Genomic DNA, 23,102 nt, shown 5'->3' on the forward strand with positions numbered 1-23,102 from the left:
TGAACTATAATCTCTTGCCAATTATGTTTTGTCCTTTCTGATACTAATATTTTACATCATTTCATAATAATTAATTTCTTGTCCTTCCTGATACTAATACTCTACTGCACACTAATAGTACTTTCAACAATTAATTTTGTGACTTTTCGGATGCTAGTGTTTTAGTGCATTCAAAAATAATTTCTTATTTTATCTCATACTAGTCTAATATTTTAGCACATTCAACAATTAATTTCTTGTACCTTCTTTTACTAATATTTTTAGCAAATTACATATGTAGGCCTATACAGCAGTTAATATTTTGTTCTTTCTGATACTTTGCTACATTATGCAAGTAACTATCTTTTCTTATATCGACATTTCAATGTAATGGGTGGGCATAGTGAAAATAATTTTTCTATTATGTTAATTTTTAGCGAAAATAACTATTTCTGTCTCTGCAGATATAAATATTTCATCACTGCAACTTAATTTTTTCTCACACTAATATTTTCTACAAAAAACGGATGTAGGCTACAATGTTATTACTATAGACTACTATGTTATTTCATAATAATTTATCATATAGATTTTTCAAATTTCATAATATCTTGTGTTTGTATTTTATCGTATAATTTAGTGAGATTACATTCTAATTGTCACATTTCATCATATCCCTTATTTTTCTTGTAAATATTATGAGCATTTTAACTGAGAAAGCAATCAACAAAAAATTCTAACTCACTCCATTTTTGGAAAAGTATAATTCTGACAAAAATTCTCCTGTACTTTCCCATGAGAATTTTACATTTTCTGTGTTCATTTCCGTAATTTCAGATAATTTATCAATATTCATTTTATTCAAGTTCCCACAACTATGAAGACGAGTTGGTGTGGGGAGCCACATGGCTGTACAAGGCTACAGGAGACCAGAGTTACCTCACGAGGGCCGAACAACTGTACGCAGAATTCGATCTGGGGAGCTGGGTTGGTCGTTTCGACTGGGATTGGAAGAACTCTGGAGCTGACGTAAGCGAATTGATATTGTGTAATTCCATGCCCTCCTAAAGCACTGGACAAGATTCTGAAGATTATAGCTTCAATTCAAAACGCCAAGTGAAGAAAATATTTCAAACTTAACTCGTATTCGATTTTCAAAATACTTTTGGCTCATCAAACGTTCTTAGGAAGATAATATGAGCAGTAAAATGTGTTATTTGGTTTGCATTTCTCATAATATCATAGACATTTTAATTTTGGATGTTTGTAGCTATATAATGATAGAGTGAATTCTCTCTAACTTGGGCATGTATGGTTCAATAAAAAAATTGTCTGCCTAACCTAACGGGTTTCCAAAGTAGAAGTAGAAATTTATTTAATATGCAATGGAAAGGAAATTACTGTACACAATGTTAAGGAACTACAGTATTCAAACACATTGTCACTGAGTTCATTAACCCTTAAATTGTCAATGTATCCTATAGGATACAACTGGTTAACAGGCTATATGCTATAATTTTAATAGAATAGAAAAAAATTGGTAGGAAAATTAAAATTTCACAATACTATAATATTGTAATCACATAAAAATATGGACATTGCGATAGTAATTTTCTTTACGGTCCGACAAGGTTTAATAAACTAGTGTGAGAAATGAAGTTTTGCCAATTTAGGGTTAACAGTTTTGAATTTTTTTTTCTTTCCTCACTGCAATTTTGTTTCCACGCATTTAATATGGAGGACCTATTGTTGCTAATGTTTGAGACTGTTGATTTAGAAATTCCAAACTCTTTTGCAATTTCCCTACAACTAAAGCTATAAGGCAAACGATCAAAAACGTATTTCATCCTTTCAATGGTTAATTCCACGAACTTGAGTTTACTCAAACTATACAAAGTGACTCTCACAGATAAACACCTCAGTAAAGACTGATTTCTACACTGCAGGCCTACTTAAATAATTTCGCATCATAAAGTTAATGTTATGAAAAATAGTGACTGTTCACTTCGTACTCAAATTTTACTACAGTACAGTTACAAAAAAACAAAGTGGGTAATTCCAGAAAAGTAAAAAGAGATTCACAACTTTGTACTGTACAAGGAAAATCCCCTCTCATTCCATTCTGTTAAAGGTCCTTGTAAAACACAAGTGTTCAATGAAACTCAATTCTAAACAGGTAGCAGAAATACACAATAGAACAAGATAATTGTCCAAGAAAGAACTTTGAAGGATGACCAGCTTCCAGGGTATATTGGACATGTAAATAAAAAATTATATAAATAAATTTGTCCGATTCCAAGAAAATAAGTTCAATATAATGAGGTGTCTAACATACAGGGGTGTCCAAATACAGAACTTTCACTGTAATATCCTTCCGGAACCTCCTATCTTATTTTGAATATTACTATTCCTTCTCTAACCGTAATATTGCTTACTCCGTTTGTTGAAATAGAATCAGTAAACTCTTGCAGTCTTCATCTCTTTTGTATTAAACTTTTCTTTGTAATATTTTCGTCGTTATCACGCAGTACTTGAAAGTGTGCCATGTTCAGTCCTTGTGTCTTTGACACGTACTTTTTCCTTCAGGTTCTCCTTGCGCAGTTGACGGGAAAGCAGACCTACAAGGACTCTGTGCAGCGCTTCTGTGATCATATGCTTTACACTCAGAAGAAGACACCCAAAGGTCTCGTCTTCATCTCAGATTGGGGATCTCTCAGGAGTGCCGCCAACATTGTCTACATTTGTCTAGAGGTAATATTACTTCAGACTATAAGAGAAGATCACTTTCTTAAAGTTAGTTTTATAATAAGTTGGATTGTTGAGACATTAAAAGATTTTACTGTATTCCAAAGGCCAATATTTATCACATTTAAGCCAAAACAGTTTAACTAATTTTTGTAAATCTGAAAGAACTTGGATTCTTTCACGTGTTACGAGATTTTATTCCAAGTTTCTACAGAGACATCATTTTATTTTTAATAACATTTCTAATATTAAACTGGCCATACCTTTGGATCAACGATTGCTACCACCTTCCACGACTGGAGTTCGATGATACTGGCGTAATATACAAACAAATCACTTTACTAGGTATAGGAGGGACGAAAAGTAGTTAATCCATTTACGTAAACTAGGAAATATCACGCTTTTCAGTTTGATAATTTTCATTAGGTTTTTCTGTAATCAAAATACAGTACAGTATTAACAATAAGTGTTTTTACTCACGAACTGAGCTGTCCATGCGAACGTATTCATTATGCAATGTATATTATACTGACTATAGCACATTAGCGTACAATATAGAGAATGAAGTTAAATTGAAAAATAATCATAATATGGATATTTAAACACATTTTTCAAAATGGTGGCCGTTCATTTCGATACACGCTTCAGTTCTAATGTGTGTAATTCCAATTACCAGTTTCGTCCTTCGTACTAGTAACTCATGTTGAAATAATTCTGTACCTACTTTATGAAAGAGTACTTACGTACTGTAAACTCAATCTTCACTTCTGCCCTATCCGAAAAGATAAAATTACTCAGAGATGCTCAGGTAAAATAAAAATTGAAGTAAAGATAAAATAATGTCCCTGTAGGAAGATATTTATCTCATAAAGGTCAGAAGTCTTAATTATATAATGGGAAGAGGTATGGCTTTAGATAAATAACTTCACACACATTCATTAACGCAAGTCTCGAATTGGAGATATTTGTTCCACACTCTCCGGGATAGAACTATCAGTCTCTAGCCTTTCCGCTAACATTGTGCCTCTGAATTGCTGTAATTGTCCCTCCTGAACTTGTATTTATGTTTTCTAGGCTGCAAAGTTGGGCATTAATGCCGACGCATACCGCCAGTTTGCCACGAAACAGATCGGCTACATGCTGGGAGACGCTGGACGCAGCTTCGTGGTGGGTTACGGTAACAACCCACCAACCCACGCACATCACAGATCCAGGTGGGTTTAATATATATCACACTCATTACAAGAAGTGATCCATAAATCATAAACATTTGCAAATACGGAATGCGGAAAAAACTTTTGTAAATAAAACGCGAGTACCAAATTAAGTACTGTATAATCGTTTTAATTCGAACTATAAGAGAAATTTGAATGTGTCTACAAATTGACACTTCTGCTAGTTTTTTTTATTCTTGGCACTTTTTTCTGTTTTAGAATAACACTGATTTTGGAGAATTCTCCTCCAACTGAATAACCATTCAAAACTGTACTTTCAAATAGTGCGAAAAAAACACATTTAACATGGGCACTGTAATGAATACCCACACCCGAGCGCAACCCTGGATCAGCAGGCAAACGCACTACCGTCTGAGCTACGCCATTCGAAATACATTGCATGGCTATCTTTATTGATCTTCACTTGTGTCTCCTCTCCTTTGGTTCGACGCTGGACACGGCACAGTCAAATAATACTGAAACAGTACCTTTTCTCTAGATAGTCTCTCAAAATAAAACTTTTTCGTCTTTAGGGTCTTTCTCTACGACGGATTGTTTTCGAGAAACAGGGTGGAACAGACAGGACGTTTTCGTTTATAAATAGATCTTTTCAATGTTTTTCTTTACAACTTCTGTCATAGAAACTAAAATTATTTTTTCTTCACTCCACTGAGTTAGTGGTCGACTTTTTCTGCAATCCGTGTACACTTTTCACAGATTTTATATCCCATCGTAATTTTTATTTAGAAATTCAAATGTAATTGTATGTATACCTTGTATTATACTCTGTCATATCACCGAGTTTTATTCCTTCGTGTCCACAGTTCGTGTCCCGACGCGCCCGCGATTTGCGACTCGGGCACCTACTTGAGCCCTAACCCAAACGCGCATGTCCTGTACGGCGCTCTGGTGGGCGGGCCTGATGCCAACGACAACTACACGGATATACGCACTGACTACGTGCACAACGAGGTGGCATGCGACTACAACGCCTGCTTCCAGTCTGCCCTCGCGGCTCTGTACGAGCTGTAGGATCTCCACTTCATCCAACTGACACACAAGGCTTCATTCGTCTTTCGTTTTCTATCTGACAATGAACTCTATATTTTATAATGCAAAATCAACATAATAAACTGCAACATTGCATTGCAAGATTTTATTCTTACTACTTACTCATTTATCACATTTTGACATTAAACATTTCCTTTCAATACCCCTCCTCATTCTCTTTTACGAAAATTAGTACAAAAGTTTAGCTCAATATTTTTAGGCTTTTACTAGTAGCCTACTCATAGTGGGATAAAAAATTCAATAATTACCAGGGAAAGGATTTATATGTAAATACATATTTACTTATAAAGCTAATATAATTTATATTTTGCATTATCTTTATGTTTCACAATGTGTAGGGTTGAAAAATCCTACTTTTATTTTCCATATTTTTCCATATTTTAGAGTTTAGTACATATTTTCGTTAATTTCCATATATTTTCCATATTTCATATAAAACAGTCCATATTATATTAGGTTTAACAATAAAACAAAACAAAATTCCATTAACTTTTAAAAATACATTTCAACAATAGAGATTTAAACACATGTTCAGTAATCCCTTTAACATCAGAGTTATTTGAAAATTAGCAGTCCTATCAACAATGGGAAAGTAAGTTACAAAACTGTATTAATTTAATTTAAAATTTTTAACAGACTTCAGTTGTGCAGCTCAACAGTTAAATGCCAGTCAGAGTACACATAGGTTCAGTTTTGTAAATCATACTATAAAGACGGTAAATATGCCAAAAGTACGTCATTCAGTCAATTTAAAATCAAAACTAACAAGTTACATTTCAGAATTTAAAGAAGATGGTTTATCAACTGACAATAAAATATTATTTTGTAATTTGTGTCAGTGTGCAGTATCATCTACACAAAAGTTCCTGGTGCAACAACACATTACAACTAGTAAACATCAGGCCAACAAACAACTAAATTCCAAGCAGAGACAATTGTTTTTAACACAACCAACAACATCGAATGTAAGATCTGAGTTTAACATCGACCTGTGCCGTTCTCTCATCTCTGCTGATATTCCTCTCTACAAACTAAAGAATAAGGTCTTCAGGGAATTCCTTGAAAAATATACTCAACATACAATCCCGGATGAGTCAACACTTAGGAAGACGTATGCTCCATCCATCTACGATGAGACAATACAGAAGATAAGAGATGAAATTAAAGATAGTTCAATTTGGGTTTCCATTGATGAGACTCCCGACAAAGAAGGTAGACTTGTTGGTAATGTAGTTATCGGTTTGTTAAGTGAACAATATTCTGAACGAATTCTTTTACATTGTGATGTTCTAGAAAAGTGCAATAACAAAACTATAGTTAAACTGTTCAACGAAGCTATGGGTATCCTGTGGCCAAAGGGTATTATGTACGATAATGTGTTATTCTTTATTAGCGATGCTGCCCCTTATATGGTCAAAGCTGGACAAGCATTATCTGTTGTATATCCTAAATTGACTCATTTTACTTGTGTGGCGCATGCATTTCATCGTGTGGCAGAAGTGGTCAGAGACAATTTCCCTAAAGTAGATTTGTTGATTTCATCAGTGAAAAAAGTATTTCTCAAAGCTCCCAGTAGAGTTAACGTGTTGAAAGAAATGTACCCTGAAATTCCATTGCCACCAAAGCCAATTTTAACTAGATGGGGTACATGGCTAGAAGCAGTTGAATATTATGCCGAACATATAGACTCTATTAACAATGTTCTCCTTGCATTGGACTCTGAAGATGCAGTCTCAATTGATACTGCGAAAACAGTTACCTGTGACATAAGTGTGAAGAATGACTTAGCTCACATTCAGCATACATTTTCATGCATCATAAAAACGCTCAAAAGTCTCCAAAATAGGCACCTTTCACTATCTGAAAGTTTTGAAATTATAAATAGTACTGTGGAACAACTGAATCGTGGTAGAGGTAAAGTTGCAGATGCAGTAAGAGCTAAGGTGGACACTGTACTTTCAAAAAACCCTGGATATGAAGAACTACAAAAGGTTGTTGCTGTGATGAGTGGTGAATCAACAGTGAAGATTAACTTGGACTTATCCCCAGCAGACATTGTGAAATTGAATTATGTACCAGTTACTTCTTGTGACGTCGAACGCTCTTTTAGTCAGTATAAATCTATCCTCAGAGACAATAGAAGAAGATTCACTTTTCAGCACTTGAAAGAAATGTTTGTAACCTATTGTTATGGTAACAGACAATAAAAATTGTGTTTTGTTGAAACTACATTGGAAGATAAGGTACGTCCATTATATTTTTTGTTTAGTTTGATTAAAATGTACCAATATTTAACGTACATAGTCATTTTTTTATAATTTTAAGTCCATATTTAATTCCATATTTTGGTAAAAATCCATATTTAATTCCATATTTTGGTAAAAATAACTACATATATATTTACATATTTCATATATTTTTAGTCCATATAAATCCGTTCCCTGATAATTACACAAAATATTCTGAATTCAGTGGTATAAAATTCAACTAATTCAATTAATTTCTTATCAAAGTGCAAAAAGATCATGACTGATAACCTGTTATCTCGCGTTCCTTAATGTACCTGAAATTTTAAGTTCATTTTTCTTCCTATAATATTCACTCATATTCCCTAAATTTGTTTTAGATTATCAAATACCACTCTGTGTGTTATGCTTTGTCCAATGAGGCAGTCCCGTTATTGGGAAAGCTGAAAGAGTCTTTCTTTCTCTATAAATTTTAAACCCATATTTAGTTAAATATTTTATCCTTAGTGAAACAGATAAAAATCAATTCTTTGACTGCAAAATTTGGTCTTTTTTTCAATGCATTCATATATTTTTTTTTCGTCATGTGTGTGATATTCATTATAATGCATATATATGCATGAAAAAGCACACATCTCAATTTTATTTTAAGGATATTCATGTATAGGACACTATTGACTGACAGTATTATATATAATGAATAAACAATTTTAAAAACTATCATTTTGAAGAGAAAAATATGAATTACGTTATTTACGAAGGAAAATACTGTATGCACACTGACAAATTTGCCATAATTGTGCAAATTTTATATCTCGCGGTCGATATATAGCAAGCAAAAAATAAAAGATGACGGTGAAACTATGAATGGTAACCATGTGCACAACAAATATTGATCCTCTCATTCATCCTTAAACACACGTTTCCGAACAGACGTTGAAGGTTTTGAGAAAGAAGCAATCTAAATCTTATCAGATAACCCACCACTGATAGATGCCTGTGTAGGGGAGTTGCATGGAAGGGAGGTGGTCGAGCAAAGACATTTCACTGCGCTGCCCCTACGACGTCACTATTGCTAGTGATCACGATGACATTTTTGCCGATACCTGCACTAAGGCCTTAAGTGACCCTATAACCAAAAGTGCAAGGGATTAAGATCTGGAGAACGAGCAGGCCATGGTACAGTACCTCCCTGGCCAATCAATTGTACTTCCTTCATCAAGACGGGCAATTGGTTTGCTAAGAAACGCCGATATTGAGAACCAGTTAATGTACAAGGTAAAATCTGTGGCCCTATTAAAATGTCACCAACGGATGAATTTTAAAGTATGTCTACACTTTTCATAAAAACTATGAATTTTAAGACTTATGTTTGTTTACTGGACTTCATTTTTTTTTGTTTTAATGCGTAGTATCACCCCTGAAAATATTATACCCTTTTTTAAAGTCTTAATTAATAGTTACAGCCTAGATCAAATTATATAGACGAGATTTACAATGTAGTCTGCTAGTAGAACACAAAGTTTTAGTGTCAATTTCATGAAGTGTTATTGAATGTCATGAATTCACCTACAGAATAGAAGGCGTGAGAAATTAGGTACTTCTTTAATTTGGCCCTAAATAATTTTATGTTTTGAGTTTCATTTTTTATATCGATAGGGAGGCTATTAAAAATGTTTACTGCCATATAACGCACTCCTTTTTGATAGCACGATAGTCTTGCCGATGGAGTATCAAAGTCATTTTTGACGTGTATTTATACTATGAACTGTTGAATTAGTTACAAAGTTTTCACGATTACACACGAGGAAGATTATTAATGGAAAGATATACTGACAAGCCATGGGCATTATTTGTAGTTTTTTTGGAAATAGTCCTACACGATTCCCTAGATTTGGCACCTACTATTATTCTAATTACTCTTTTTTGTAATAGAAATATATTGTTACTATCTGTGGAATTTCCCCAGAATATTATTCCAAAACTCATTACCGAGTGGAAGTATGCAAAGTATATTGTTTTTAAGGTATTGATATTTACTATCTTTTGCATAGATCTAATAGCAAAACAAGCTGAATTTAGTTTGGCTCGTACACCAAAGTTTGCACTAAAAAAAGGACCTCCGGAGCGCTCGTGCTCGCGAGCACATTTTTACTTGTATGACGAGAGCGCCAAATGGCATTAAAAGAGCATCAGGTGCTCGCGAGCACCAGGTTTAGAACGCCTCATCCATACTAATATACACATGCATACCGGTAAGGCAACTTGTAGCTTTTAACCACAGCACTGGTATTTCAACATCCGCATGAGTCACAACAGGCTTGCTGTTGAATATTCATAACTACGTCATACATAAACTTGTTCGTACCTTCAACAGAACTCTGTTTATCACCAAGGTGCATGTTCCGGAACTTGTTGAACAATCTGGAGTAGGTTTACAAAAGGAAATTGAACCAAGAAGAGTACCGCTGTCTACAATGAAAATCATCGTTTCTCTACAGGCAGCAATAGCTCTCTGCTACGGTAAAATATTTCAATACTTGTGCTACCTTTTATTATTCGAAATTTAAAGAAACTCTATCATCATAGACTGGTACATAATTCTTGCCACAAGCGAACAAAGTCGAACGTGGATTAAATTAATCATAGTCATAGATAATAGTACATCATGCAACGAGCCTATACTGGTAGTAATTAAGACGCGAGTATGTTTATGAAACGAGCGCAAGCGAGTTTCATAATTTTCATACGAGCGTCTTAATTACCATTATAGTCAAGTTTTATACGACTTTTTATGCTCGACCATATTTCTAACTTGAAATGATTCATAAGTAGACTTCGTGGAATTGCCACGAGAATCGCAAGGTTTACTGCGCACGCGGTATAGACTGTATGAGAAGGGGGCGTGCAACGGATGGAGTATGCCTCTGATGTAAACACTGAGCAATATATTGCGGTTACAATAAAACCTGTATCCTGCATTCAAGAAATATAATGAACGATCATTGAATTTGGAAATGTCTAAACATGTAAATACACAATTATTTTATAGTGAGATGTATTAACTCTTAAAATTTAATGTAAGATACTCACATCATCCTTGAATAAGTGCATTGCAGTGAAGAGTTACGTACATTTTGAGCGACTGCAAAGTGACCTCCTCCCATGGTCACTTAAACAGTTTTTATTTTGGGAAAATTTACGTCCAACATCACACGATGTAATACGTACATATTTGAAGAACGGAAAATCACTACTATTAGTATACCAACTTCAGATGTCTTGTCGAGACCTGATGGTACATCCTTTAAAATACGAAGTTGTGAATAGGCAGAGTTTTTAGCAATAATGTTTCTCAACTTACATTTCATTTTTTTTTAATTAGTGAATTGTTATTTTGGATAACGGTTTGTAATACTTTATCCACTATATTAAGGGCGTCTGAGAGTTGTAGTCTAGACGATTCTAACAGGATGATGCTTTTGGACACGATTTTAAAATTAGAATCAATGAACAGAATATCTTCCAATAGCTGTTCAGAAGGCAATAATTTTACAGCTGCAACAGCGGAACTGTCTGTGCTATCCTATTAATCAATTACCTGCATTATTTTGCCGTAATGTTCTGCATAATAATAACTAACAGTATTTAACCACGTTCCCCAACGGGTCAAGACTGGCTGCGGGGGTAGGGGTATTCCAGGGGCAATTGTTTGGAACAGCAATACTCTCATTGTAGTATGTTTGATTGAATTCTTGTCTGCACTGAACAAATGTTAAGCTTTGACTATTCCAACCACAGTAATGCAGAAACAAGTGCTTACATAGGTATACATTAGCTGTAGCTGCTCTATCTATTTGGACCGGTCACAACTCTTAACATGAACTGCTTATATTACGAGACCGGGCAACCTGATTGCATTCTGCGTGTGGCAATTCAACGAAGTCTATTCATAAGTATTCATGTTATTCTTATCTGACTGAGGAGCGCAACTGACCTTGTTCAATACCTCGTAAATTGTGAGATATGCGCAGACGCGAAAGTATTGATTTTTTTTCCGAGAAACAGATATCGACATTGACCTTGACATTGAAAAACGAGATAACAAATTGAATTTATTTGAATATCATTTACAATTAACGCTAATAATATTATAGTAACAGAAATGACATTATTTCAAATATAGGTGATTTATTGATTTATTGTTGTCTTTCGATTGCATATCCGAGAATAATCGATACTTGCGCTTTCATACTGCTACAATGGTATTTTCTGATTGGTGGAACACCTGAAATTTAATGAATAGGTGTACTTTAATGAGGTCCATTAAAGGGCTGCTACCAGGTGTATAATTACTACATTTCGGCATGGTCGAGCACAAAATTCGATAAATGGTACAAAGTGATTAAATAAAAGGAAATTTAGCGTCCTTAGGTCAACAGAACAGTCGTAGAATTTTGTTACGAAGCTCTTATAGTGTGTTTTGAAGAATTGCTTTACAATTAGCTTGAAGTAATAAAAATCAGAAACGATAATCGAAGACAGAATGTTTTAAGTTTAAAATACATTTACAGAATTCAGTCAGTTGAAATTCAAATAATTATTCTGATAATTCTGATGTTTATAATTCCATGTCGATCCGCAGCTGCACTCGGCTGTGGGTTCGATTCCCGCTTGTGCTGATTAGGCCTACCTGGTTATGTTTTTCTCGAGGTTTTCCTCAAATTTAAGTCCAATTCAATTTTACATTTTATATGCCTCATGCATTTTTACTCACTATTTACATTTCATTATGATTATTGCACTTTCACTACGTCATACTACTTTTGACCAATAAAACGGTACGAAAGGACGTATTTCAACCAATCATGGCTGCTTATCGCACAATTTTATCGCGTCCCTAGCATTTGTTTAATTTTATCGCGTCCCTAGCATTTGTTTCTTTGTTTGCCAACATTTCAAACTGCACTGATCTGGACGTCAAAAAAAATAATAAAAAATAACAGAAAATTACAAACCACTCCAGTCGATGCACAGAAGTTTCAAATATGACTCGCATTTGCATTCAACAACAAGAATTAATGAAGATCACTGATCATACCTATGCATCTTCCCTGAAATCCTATTTACAAATAAATGAAGAGCACCATTCGGAAATCCTGAATAAGTTGAGGAATACACCATGTAGGCCTACGTCAACGAGTTCCACTTCTTTTACGCACACGTCCAATATAACATCAACTGAACCACCAACCACTAAAACATTCAAATTCGAAAATTGTACATTCAATAATTATTCCTTTTAAAATTATTCATGTTTATTTTTTATGTCATCGTCGTCAATTAAAACTTTTCTAACACTTGTATATATTATTTAGGTTATGTTATAGCTTCTGCTATATGATATTATGGATAGTCACGTATCAGAGATTGTTTAATATTAAGATTTATTGAAAATCATCTGTCAAGTGACGTTGATTACTGGGATTCGGATAATTTAAGTGGAATGCAACTGTTTTAATAAAAATGAAACTGAATGAACAAAGCCTTCTTGACTAGTAGTACTGTCATCGTGATCTAGATCGAGAAGGCATTGCTAGTAATCGTCTACAGAGTTCAATGAAGATTCCATAGTTGGCACATCTGATAGCAAGATAACAGCTAATCATAACACACTACTGCCATCTAGCATGCATCTAGCGTAATATTTGTAACGTTGAGATGGTACAATAATACATTTGAAGACAGTTGTATTTTCGTAAGTCAATTAATATTTTATTGTATTGGAGTACTTCGTTACTTCTAATCTTTATATACTTCCTTCTAATCGTGTAATAGTCAATTAAATCCCACTCGAGTTTAGATTTATCGATAAAATCAAAACCTCTAGTGAGATTACTGTTGATATTTTATAATGTATGTTATAATGTATGTCATTTCTATTGAGTTATTGTTTCCTTTGTATTATGATTATCTCTTTCAATTTTTTGTGTGCTATAGTCTTCTAGGTCCAGTTGTAACGTTCTTTGTGTCCTAGTTTTACTCCTGATTGAGTGTTACAGAATACCCTATGGCCTTAACGCTGCCAGGTAAAATAAAACCATTTATTATTATTACTATTATTATTATTATTATTAAGACGAATTCTTAGCCATATCTCACAGAAGTACCAATTCGCTATGACCAATTCCATTGACACTAGTAACATAGCAGTTGATGCAGCGTCCTTAAATAACCATGTACAGAAATGCAAGATATTTTTAGGTTATTTTACGACGCTTTATCAATTGCTATGGTTATCTAGCGTCTGACTGAAACGAAAGTGATAATGCCTGCGAAATGAATCCGGGGTTCAGCTCCGAAAGCTCTCTTAATGGGTTGAAGGAAAACTCCGGTAAAACCTCAACCGGGTAACTTATCTCAACCAGGAAAATGCAATGTTATATTGTGAATGATAAGTTCTTCTGCTTACAGCTTATGACTATGGGGAATTGCTTAGATATTCTCTTCTCTTCTACGAGGCCCAGAGGTCCGGTAAACTACCGTCTGATCAGAAGGTGACATGGAGGAAGGACTCTGCTCTTAACGACAAAGGTCAGAACGGCGAAGACCTTACAGAAGGATACTATGACGGTGAGTACGTTCTCAAACGATTATGACGAAATTTAAAATGAATAAAGTATTTATCATGGATTTCTTCAGTAGGAAATACAAGGCAGGACGCCATTTAGTAGATCTACCCGACATAGAAATTCATATACAGAGTATAAATTCTAATACCACTAGTGGCTTGTGCAGCAAATGCTGCAAACTAAGTTCATAGAAGTTCAAATTTATTTCCAGTGAATAATACCAGACATTTTGGAAGCTATTTGCTTCCATAATAATGAAACATACACCTCTGAAGGGTTTTCTTTATGCTAAATACTTTTTATTGAACCTTTACATTTTCAGTTCTTGAGTTCAATGCGAAAACGCAAGTAACAATGTCTGGACGATCAGTCTGTTTTTCATGTGGGAGTGAAGCAATAGCAAGTTCAGGAAACACTTCGTCAAGCAAGATTCGAACATCCCTTGCCACTCATTTGTTATACTAATGCAAACACGTATGGAATTGAAATGGCGCTTTCTGGTGGACACATTTGTGACTACATCGACTTCTGGAGGGCAAACGCGTAACCAAATCGAGTGTACGGCACTGGGAAGAGTTTTACTAGCAGAGGTGTACAACATAGCCAAAAATCGTAAAAAAAAAACAGCAAATTTTTCGAGTTTGTTATGAAAAACTCTATATGTAAATTATGAAAATCATTTGTTGAAATTCACTCTCATAAATTCCAGCTGGTGACTTCGTCAAATTTGGCTTCCCTATGGCATACACTGTCACCGTATTAGCATGGGGAATCATCAGCCACGAATCTGGATACAAAAAAGCCAGTAAGTACACCACCCCCGCTGTCTGTCCTACGTGTCAGATGAAGTAACGAATTTCATTATTGAGTAAAATATTTTGCAGGTAGGCTACTTTTGATTACATACGAAATTAATGTTCCAGTACAAATGAGAAGTGGATGAAATTAAACGGTAAATGATAGGCAGAACCCTTTGTCAGGATGTTTATTATTATTATTATTATTATTATTATTGTTATTATTATTATCATTTATTTTTATTACTTTTTATTATTATCCAATTTAATAAACCCTATTTCACCCTGAGGTATATTAGAGTTATACTTGGAATCAAAATACATATTTTATAACCAATAATAGTACATTATGCAACGAGCCTATAATTAAGGTAATTAAGAAGTGAGTATGGGTATTTATGAAACGAGCGCAAGCGAGTTTCATAATTTTCATACGAGCTTCTTAATTACCATTATAGGCGAGTTTCGTACGACTTTTTATCCTCGACCATATTTCTAACTTGATATTATTAATTTTATTGCATCTGACCTTGACCAATGTCCCGTATGTTGTGAGATGTGCGCAGACGCGAAAGTATTGATTTTTTCCGAGGAACAGATGTCCACATTGACCTTGCTAGGCCATAAGAATCTACAGAGTTAACATTGAAATAAAATTAGAAATTGAAAAACGAGATGACAAATTGAATTTATTTGAATATTATTTACAATTAACGCTAATTATTATAGTAACAGAATATAACCTTCTGCGACAGTATTGGATTTCCAGCCTCCGTGACTTTTCGCTAATTCTCTTTCGATTGCATATCAGAGAATAATCGATACTTGCGGTTTTATAACGGTAGAAAGCTGACCTGTCATTGGCTGAACAGTTGTAACCTGAGTCGTCATTGGCTGAAAGACCTGAACTTTAATGAATAGGTGTACTTTAATGAGGTCCATTAAAGGTCTGCTACCAGGTGTATAATTACTATATTTCGGCATGGTCGAGCATAAACAATAGTAAAGTGATAACATAAAATAGTGGTCACAGTTACAGTTCACATGAATTATGTAGAAGCATGCACATTAGTGAAAGAATGGCTCCTGTTAAAGATTAATGAGATGTTTGAGGAATAATCAATGTAAAAGGTATACAAGAATGTCTAACCGTTTCAGAGTAAATCACGATCTTAAAAAGATAATCAATAGTAGATTAATAAAACAAAGTTTCACTTTCACTTTCAAATTAATACTTAATGCATGAACAATGGAAAAGTTAAGAGTAATAAAGGGATATTACAAGCAATGATTTACGGTTACAAGTTACATACATGATTCAGGAACAATTACAATAATTAAAATATAACACAAGTAATGACTTACAACTAACGAATACCGAAATTCTTGAAGGGCAATATATGATGGTAGGGGCAATACAAAAGATTTAAAAACAAATGTAAACAGTAAAGGAATAGTAGGAAAATTGACTTAAGATTACAAATTAAACGCATTCTTTTTAAAGCAATAGGTAACAACAAAGAGATATAATAACAATACACTGACTGTAGTTACTGATTAAACACATTATTTTAAAAACAAACACGCAAAGGATCAATAGCTATTTTTAGGCATCATTCAAAGGGACCATGTCTTTAATTCACATCTTCTTGACGTTACTTCGTATATTATTTTGTGTTTCAATCTATTTCAATTTGTTATTTTTCACTGTAACAACAAAATATGTTTCATAAAGCCTCAAGACATTTCTCTATATTTATTATATCATGGTATGTTTTGTCAATGGCAACCTGTAATGGTTATAGGAAGAAATATATATAAATAAAAATAAAATAATTATTAAACACATTATTTTAAAAGCAATAAATAGCTATATTAAGAGATGACTTAAAATTTACGAATTAAATGCATTATGTACTAACAACAATTGGCAATAAGGAGGTATAACAAGAAATGGCTCAAAATTGGAAATTAAACACATAATTAAAAATATAATAAATAAATAAAAAATGAAAACCAATAATACAATAGTATGCGAAATTGAATACTTATCGTTTCATAATAGTTGATTAGAACTAATAATTTAACATTTTCAGTTTCACAAATATTCTATTCAAGAAGGACATGAAATAATTATATGATTTAGAGTTGGTAAATGTATAATTTAAAGTGTTCAGTAACAACTCAAACTCCTATCTTTCATATTTTTATTATTATTAATAGCTGTAACCGTGCGCTCCGCTGCACTTATTAGAAATAAATACAAAGTAATTACATAATTAAAATAGAACATTGGGTCCAGGGATTATTCGTGTTTGATAGAAGAATAAATCGTTTGATATGGTACTTAAATAAATCGTATTTAAATAACTAAAATTCTATCATTTTGGTCCAGAGACCACTCTTTTGGTTCAAATATAATTCGTTTAATATTTTTCTAAATTAGTCTTGAATGCATCCTTTAATAAATCACTCCAAATTAATAGAGTTGATTGTGAAGGTTAATTAGCTTCTGAGATTACTTCATACAAACACACAAAATATTCTCTGTATATTAATATTGACAAACGTTAAGGCCGCCTTAAATAGACGGAGTCATTTGTTTTGATTTCATTGTAGCCATCGTCGTCGTTCCTGCAATAACTCCTATGTCACATATCGATTTTCAGATTTTTGCTCTACTAAATAACTTAATGATGCAGCAAATAATACAATCTACTATATGTAATTTAATTATATTTCTTTCTTTCGAAAATGTAAGAACTCACAATCTCCTATGCACTACTGACATAGAATTAATAAATTTGTTTTTCTTCCTACTAAAAAATTTAATATTTTGCACCTAGAAGTTACGGAACAACGACACTATAATCTGAGGCGGCGGTGGAAATGTATTGTATTGTTATTTTAAAACTCTTGTATATCCTTAAATATCAGTCCTATCAAAATTTGGCCTGGAATAAAACTTATCAGAAATCATTTTTAAAGAAACTTTTGTTACATAATATTTTTCACAAAAATCAGTAATAAGCCAGATATTTCGTTTTATTTTATTCAGGCCCCTTATAACCCCCCTTTTAAATAAAGTATTTTGAATGCTATATAGCCTAAAATCTAAGTTACAACGAACTTAATTTATATTCCAATTTTATCGAAATCCGTTCAGTCATTATCGCGTGAAAGGATAACAAACATCCAGACAGACCTAAATATCAGTCCTATCAAAATTTTTCCTGGGATAAAACTTATCGGAAATCAATTTTAAAGAAACTTTTGTTATGTAACATTTTTCACAGAAATCAATAATAAGCTAGATATTTCGGTTTATTTAATTTAGGCCCCCTTATAACCCCCCTTTTAAATAAAGTATTTTGAATGCCATATAGCCTAAAATCTAAGTTACAACGAACTTAATTTATGTTCCAATTTTCATCGAAATCTGTTCAGCCATTATCGCGTGAAAAGGTAACAAACATACAGACAGACAGACATACAAAAAAAAATTCAAAAAAGGGATTTTCGGTTTCAGGGTGGTTAATTGTATATGTTAGGACCAATTATTTTTGGAAAATCGAAAATTACCAGAAAAATTTCGGCTACAGATTTATTATTAGTATAGATTACTATTATTATGACACCTAAAAAGTTTATTCCTATATTTAATTTTACAGACGCCCTAAGCGATGGTCGCCAGGCGGTGAAGTGGGGCACTGACTACTTCCTCAAATGCCACGTAAGTTCCAACGTATTGTACGCTCAAGTTGGACGGGGAGAGATTGACCACAAGTACTGGGGACGCCCCGAGGACATGAAAATGGACAGACCTGCGTACAAGATCGACACATCGCATCCAGGTAGCCCTAGTTACATTTTACGTAAGGCATTTAGATATAAGTTCAAAAACAGTTTTCAACGTAAATAGGTCTAGTATGTCTATGACGAGGTACAATGTAACTGAAGGCCATGGCACCAGTTGCTAAAGCTTGTGCATAAAAACTGTCGAACGTTCAAATGAAAGTGACTCCGTCATGCTGAAAGACTATAAGAGCTGAGATCGAGTCAATCATTGAAGCAGTAGTTTTTAAAGTAATTAACGATTTGATAAGAAGGTGTCAACAATGTATAGCAGTTTTCAACACCTACTTTGAGCTGGGTAAGTACAAATTCCTATACTAAGGCCCGGTCTCTTCAACATTTGTTAAATTAAAACAGTTTGTTATTCCATTTCAACTGTAAACTTAACAGTTGAAGCATTTCTTCAACTACTGTTAGTATTAACACGGGAATTTTAATGGAAGCAAGTAAAGAGATAGGTTTGGAAGTAAATCCCGAAAAGACCAAGTATATGATTATGTCTCGTGACCAGAATATTGCACGAAATGGAAATATAAAAATTGGAAATTTATCTTTTGAAGAGGTGGAGAAGTTCAGATATCTTGGAGCAACAGTAACAAATATAAATGATACTCGGGAGGAAATTAAACAGAGAATAAATATGGGAAATGCCTGTTATTATTCGGTTGAAAAGCTTTTATCATCTAGTCTGCTGTCAAAAAATCTGAAAGTTAGAATTTATAAAACAGTTATATTACCGGTTGTTCTTTATGGTTGTGCAACTTGGACTCTCACTTTGAGAGAGGAACATAGGTTAAGGGTGCTTGAGAATAAGATGCTTAGGAAAATATTTGGGGCTAAGAGGGATGAAGTTGCAGGAGAATCGAGAAAGTTACACAACACAGAACTGCACGCATTGTATTCTTCACCTGACATAATTAGCAACATTAAATCCAGACGTTTGAGATGGGCAGGGCATGTAGCACGTATGGGCGAATCCATAAATGCATATAGAGTGTTAGTTGGTAGGCCGGAGGGAAAAAGACCTTTAGGGAGGCCGAGATGTAGATGGGAGGATAATATTAAAATGGATTTGAGGGAGGTGGGATATGATGATAGAGAATGGATTAATCTTGCTCAGGATAGGGACCAATGGCGGGCTTATGTGAGGGCGGCATGAACCTCCGGGTCCTTTAAAATCCAAAGTGAGTGAGTATTTCTCCAGGTTCTGACCTGGCTGCAGAAACAGCGGCAGCCTTAGCAGCAGCGTCCCTGGTGTTCAACAACACAGACTCGAGCTATGCCAATACTCTGCTTACGCATGCAAAACAACTCTTCAACTTCGCAGACCAATACAGAGGAAAGTACAGCGACTCTATCCCTAACGGCTATCCGTAAGTACGAGTAGGCCTATATTTACATTTAGTAAAATTTCAAAGCATTTTGCCAAATTAAATTAAATGTATAAACTGAACTTTGGCTACAATTTGAAATTGAGTTTATTTATTTATTTACTTGTTTATTTATTTATTTATTTATTTCAATTTATTTATTTATTTATTATTTATTTACTTATTTATTATTTATTTACTTATTTAGTTATTTACTTATTTATTTACTTATTTATTTGTTTATTTACTTATTTATTTATTTACTTATTTATTCACTTATTTATTTCAATTTACTTATTTATCTATTATTTTTTAATTTATTATTTATTTATTTATTTATTTATTTATTTATTTATTGACTTATTTATTTACTTATTTACTTCGTTATCTATCTATCTATCTATCTATCTATCTATCTATCTATCTATCTATCTATCTATCTATCTATCTATCTATCTATCTATCTATCTATCTATCTATCTATCTATCTATCTATCTATCTATCTATCTATCTATCTATCTATCTATCTATCTATCTATCTATCTACCTACCTATCTATCTATTTGTTTATTATTTGAATCGGTTATTTCAGAAATCACGCAAGTCCATTTTAGTCAAAACGAGTTTATACTGATTTTGACATTAATACATGTATTTGCATATCTGTAGGAGTAAATAGACGTAGACGTGCCCGTCTTATTTTAAGTTATGATGTCATGATAGTATTTCTCTGAAGAGGATGAAATCAAAGAAATTTTATGAAGATGTATTTTTCTGGCCTAGACGTAAGAAAGATGGGGTACCTGAGGAGCTGTAGTGTTTGAACTTTAATACATTTTAGAATTCTTCTTTTCATTTTCTAATATTACGGTTCGTTTTATTGTTCCACATAAACTTAGGAAATTCTGTGTTAGGCTTTTAGTGTCTCTGTTGTAGATGTAAGTTACTGCAAAACTTAGATAATTAAAATTCTGTAGCCTATATGTTCAATTGTTTAATCTTTCAGTGTGATTTTATATCTTGCTTAATTCTTGTCAAGAAAGGCCACAGTCTTTGTTTTATCATCAGAAATTTAATATTTAAGTCAAATGATATCATTGTGTCATCAAGTTGAAATGTAGCTATCTACGAAAAGAAAAAACCTGGTCATCAGTAAACAAAATCTTTCTAATGGACATTATTTCATTATATTCGTTGTTTTAATATTTTGTCTGGAATACGAGTTTTCAATTAAAAAATGTATTTCGACAAACACTTTTATACAGTTTTTGACATGTTCAGTACCGTCGACATTGATCCATTAAGGATAACTTTGGCACAACAGAAAATATTTATTTGAAAATTTATATCTCCCATAAAATGTGGTATACCTAAGTAGTTTCAACTGTACAATGTAAATGGCAGCTTCAGCTAGTAAAACAGTTTGACCAAGTACTTTCAGAACTTACCTGTAGGCAGCAGGACTAGGCCTATTTTAAGTGAATCAACTGTTTGGTAGTGCGAAAAATTTTCTGGGAACTTCTATATGGTGAAACGGTATTTTCAGCAGTAAAAATTTGGCATGTACCAATAAAGTGGGCGGCCGGGTAGCTCAGTTGGTAGAGCAGCTGGCTATGGAGTGGAAGGTCCGGGGTTCGATCCCAAGTGGTGACAGGATTTTCTCTCGTTGCCAAACTTTCAGAACGGCCTCCTATAAAATTGAGTACCGGGTCTTTCCCGGGGGTAAAAGGCGGTCAGAGCGTGGTGCCCACCACACCATCTCATTCTAGTGCCGAAGTCATGGAAAGCATGGGGCTCTACCTCCATGTCTCCCAAGTGCCTTAATGGCATGTTACGGGGATACCGTTACCTTTACCTTAGCAATAAAGTTTATAAATATGATTGGCAAAATAATTTCAATTTAAATTTAATATACTATTTGCCTATTGATTATATTTTAAAGATAAGGACTGAACATATATAGATGTGCCAGGAAGTAGACCATACTTACTTACTTACTGGCTTTTAAGGAACCCGGAGGTTCATTGCCGCCCTCACATAAGCCCGCCATTGGTCCCTATCCTGAGCAAGATTAATCCACTCTCTATCATCATATCTCACCTCCCTCAAATTCATTTTAATATTATCTTCCCATCTACGTCTCGGCCTCCCTAAAGGTCTTTTTCCCTCCGGCCTCCCAACTAACACTCTATATGCATTTCTGGATTCGCCCATACGTGCTACATGCCCTGCCCATCACCAAATCTCAAAACCTTATTCCTTTGCTGTGGTCGTGCCAGAGAATCAGTCCCATTCCGAGGCTTATTTGAAGGATTCGTAACAAGCTGTTTTTTACGGTGATGGGTTGTTAGCCCTTCGCCCAACCCCCAAGCTGGAGGACCACCCCTCATCGGCTGTCCGCGACTGCTTATTCAATATATTCGCAGCTACCCCCCATATCTGGAGGCCGTCTCCTCGATCCGCAACCTGAGGACGCGCCATGCCTTGGTGATAGGGACCCACAATACATGGAGGAAGTAGACCATATTCAAATTATTCAGAGGAGAAACTAAACCACACACAGAGGATAGCAGCTGCATATTATGGTATTCCACGTAGCATAAAAAACTCAAAGGCAACTTTAATGCAAGACCAGGCCGACCAACAATATTTACTACTGAAGAGAAAAATATGTTTGCAAAACATCTTCAAATGATAGCAAAATTTGGATTTCCAATAGGCGAGTAACATCTACGAATGGCAATAAAGAGCTATCTTGACAAAACAGGACGCACAGTGACTAATTTCTAAAATTGCTTGGTTGCTAGTGTGCAAGCCTTTTTCTGAAACGTCATTCTAACAGACAGATTGTGCAACCACTGGCAAAGAGATTATCAATGAATATAATGTGTATGTATTTATTCACACTGCAGTGGGTATATACCCGGTGGCAGTGGTAACTAATTACACTCAATAATGACAATAATAAACTTATTAATTAAAAATACAATTAATAATAATAATACTAATAATTAATACTAATAATAATTAATAATAATAATAACAACAGGGAATATACTAAATTAAATGAAACGATCACTTAAAATAACATTTGAAATAAATCTACTTTGTATCTTAAAACTAAGATCGAACTAAAACCCACGAGTATGATATGTTCATATCTGCACAAGTACCTTTCAAATTACACTCATT

The 23,102-nt window shown here is 33.9% G+C and overlaps 1 protein-coding gene across 2 annotated transcripts in view; it reads left to right on the forward strand.

Annotated features, from left to right (window-relative positions):
* The window catches only part of LOC138699439 (uncharacterized), a 69,456-nt gene that overhangs the window by 8,934 nt on the left and 37,420 nt on the right, over positions 1–23,102 (forward strand). Inside the window, exons 1-5 of one of the 2 annotated variants that reach the window (XM_069825305.1) lie at positions 9,653–9,778; positions 13,730–13,888; positions 14,597–14,692; positions 18,356–18,538; positions 19,744–19,912. In XM_069825305.1, the coding sequence (XP_069681406.1) occupies positions 9,733–9,778; positions 13,730–13,888; positions 14,597–14,692; positions 18,356–18,538; positions 19,744–19,912 (653 nt within the window). In that variant the 5' untranslated portion in view covers positions 9,653–9,732. Of the gene's footprint in view, positions 1–845; positions 1,009–2,565; positions 2,731–3,798; positions 3,939–9,652; positions 9,779–13,729; positions 13,889–14,596; positions 14,693–18,355; positions 18,539–19,743; positions 19,913–23,102 lie in introns of those variants that run through there. The other variant, XM_069825304.1, reaches the window with a different exon arrangement.

Source organism: Periplaneta americana, chromosome 5 (genome assembly GCF_040183065.1).
Source record: "Periplaneta americana isolate PAMFEO1 chromosome 5, P.americana_PAMFEO1_priV1, whole genome shotgun sequence".
Classification (NCBI taxonomy): domain Eukaryota; kingdom Metazoa; phylum Arthropoda; class Insecta; order Blattodea; family Blattidae; genus Periplaneta; species Periplaneta americana.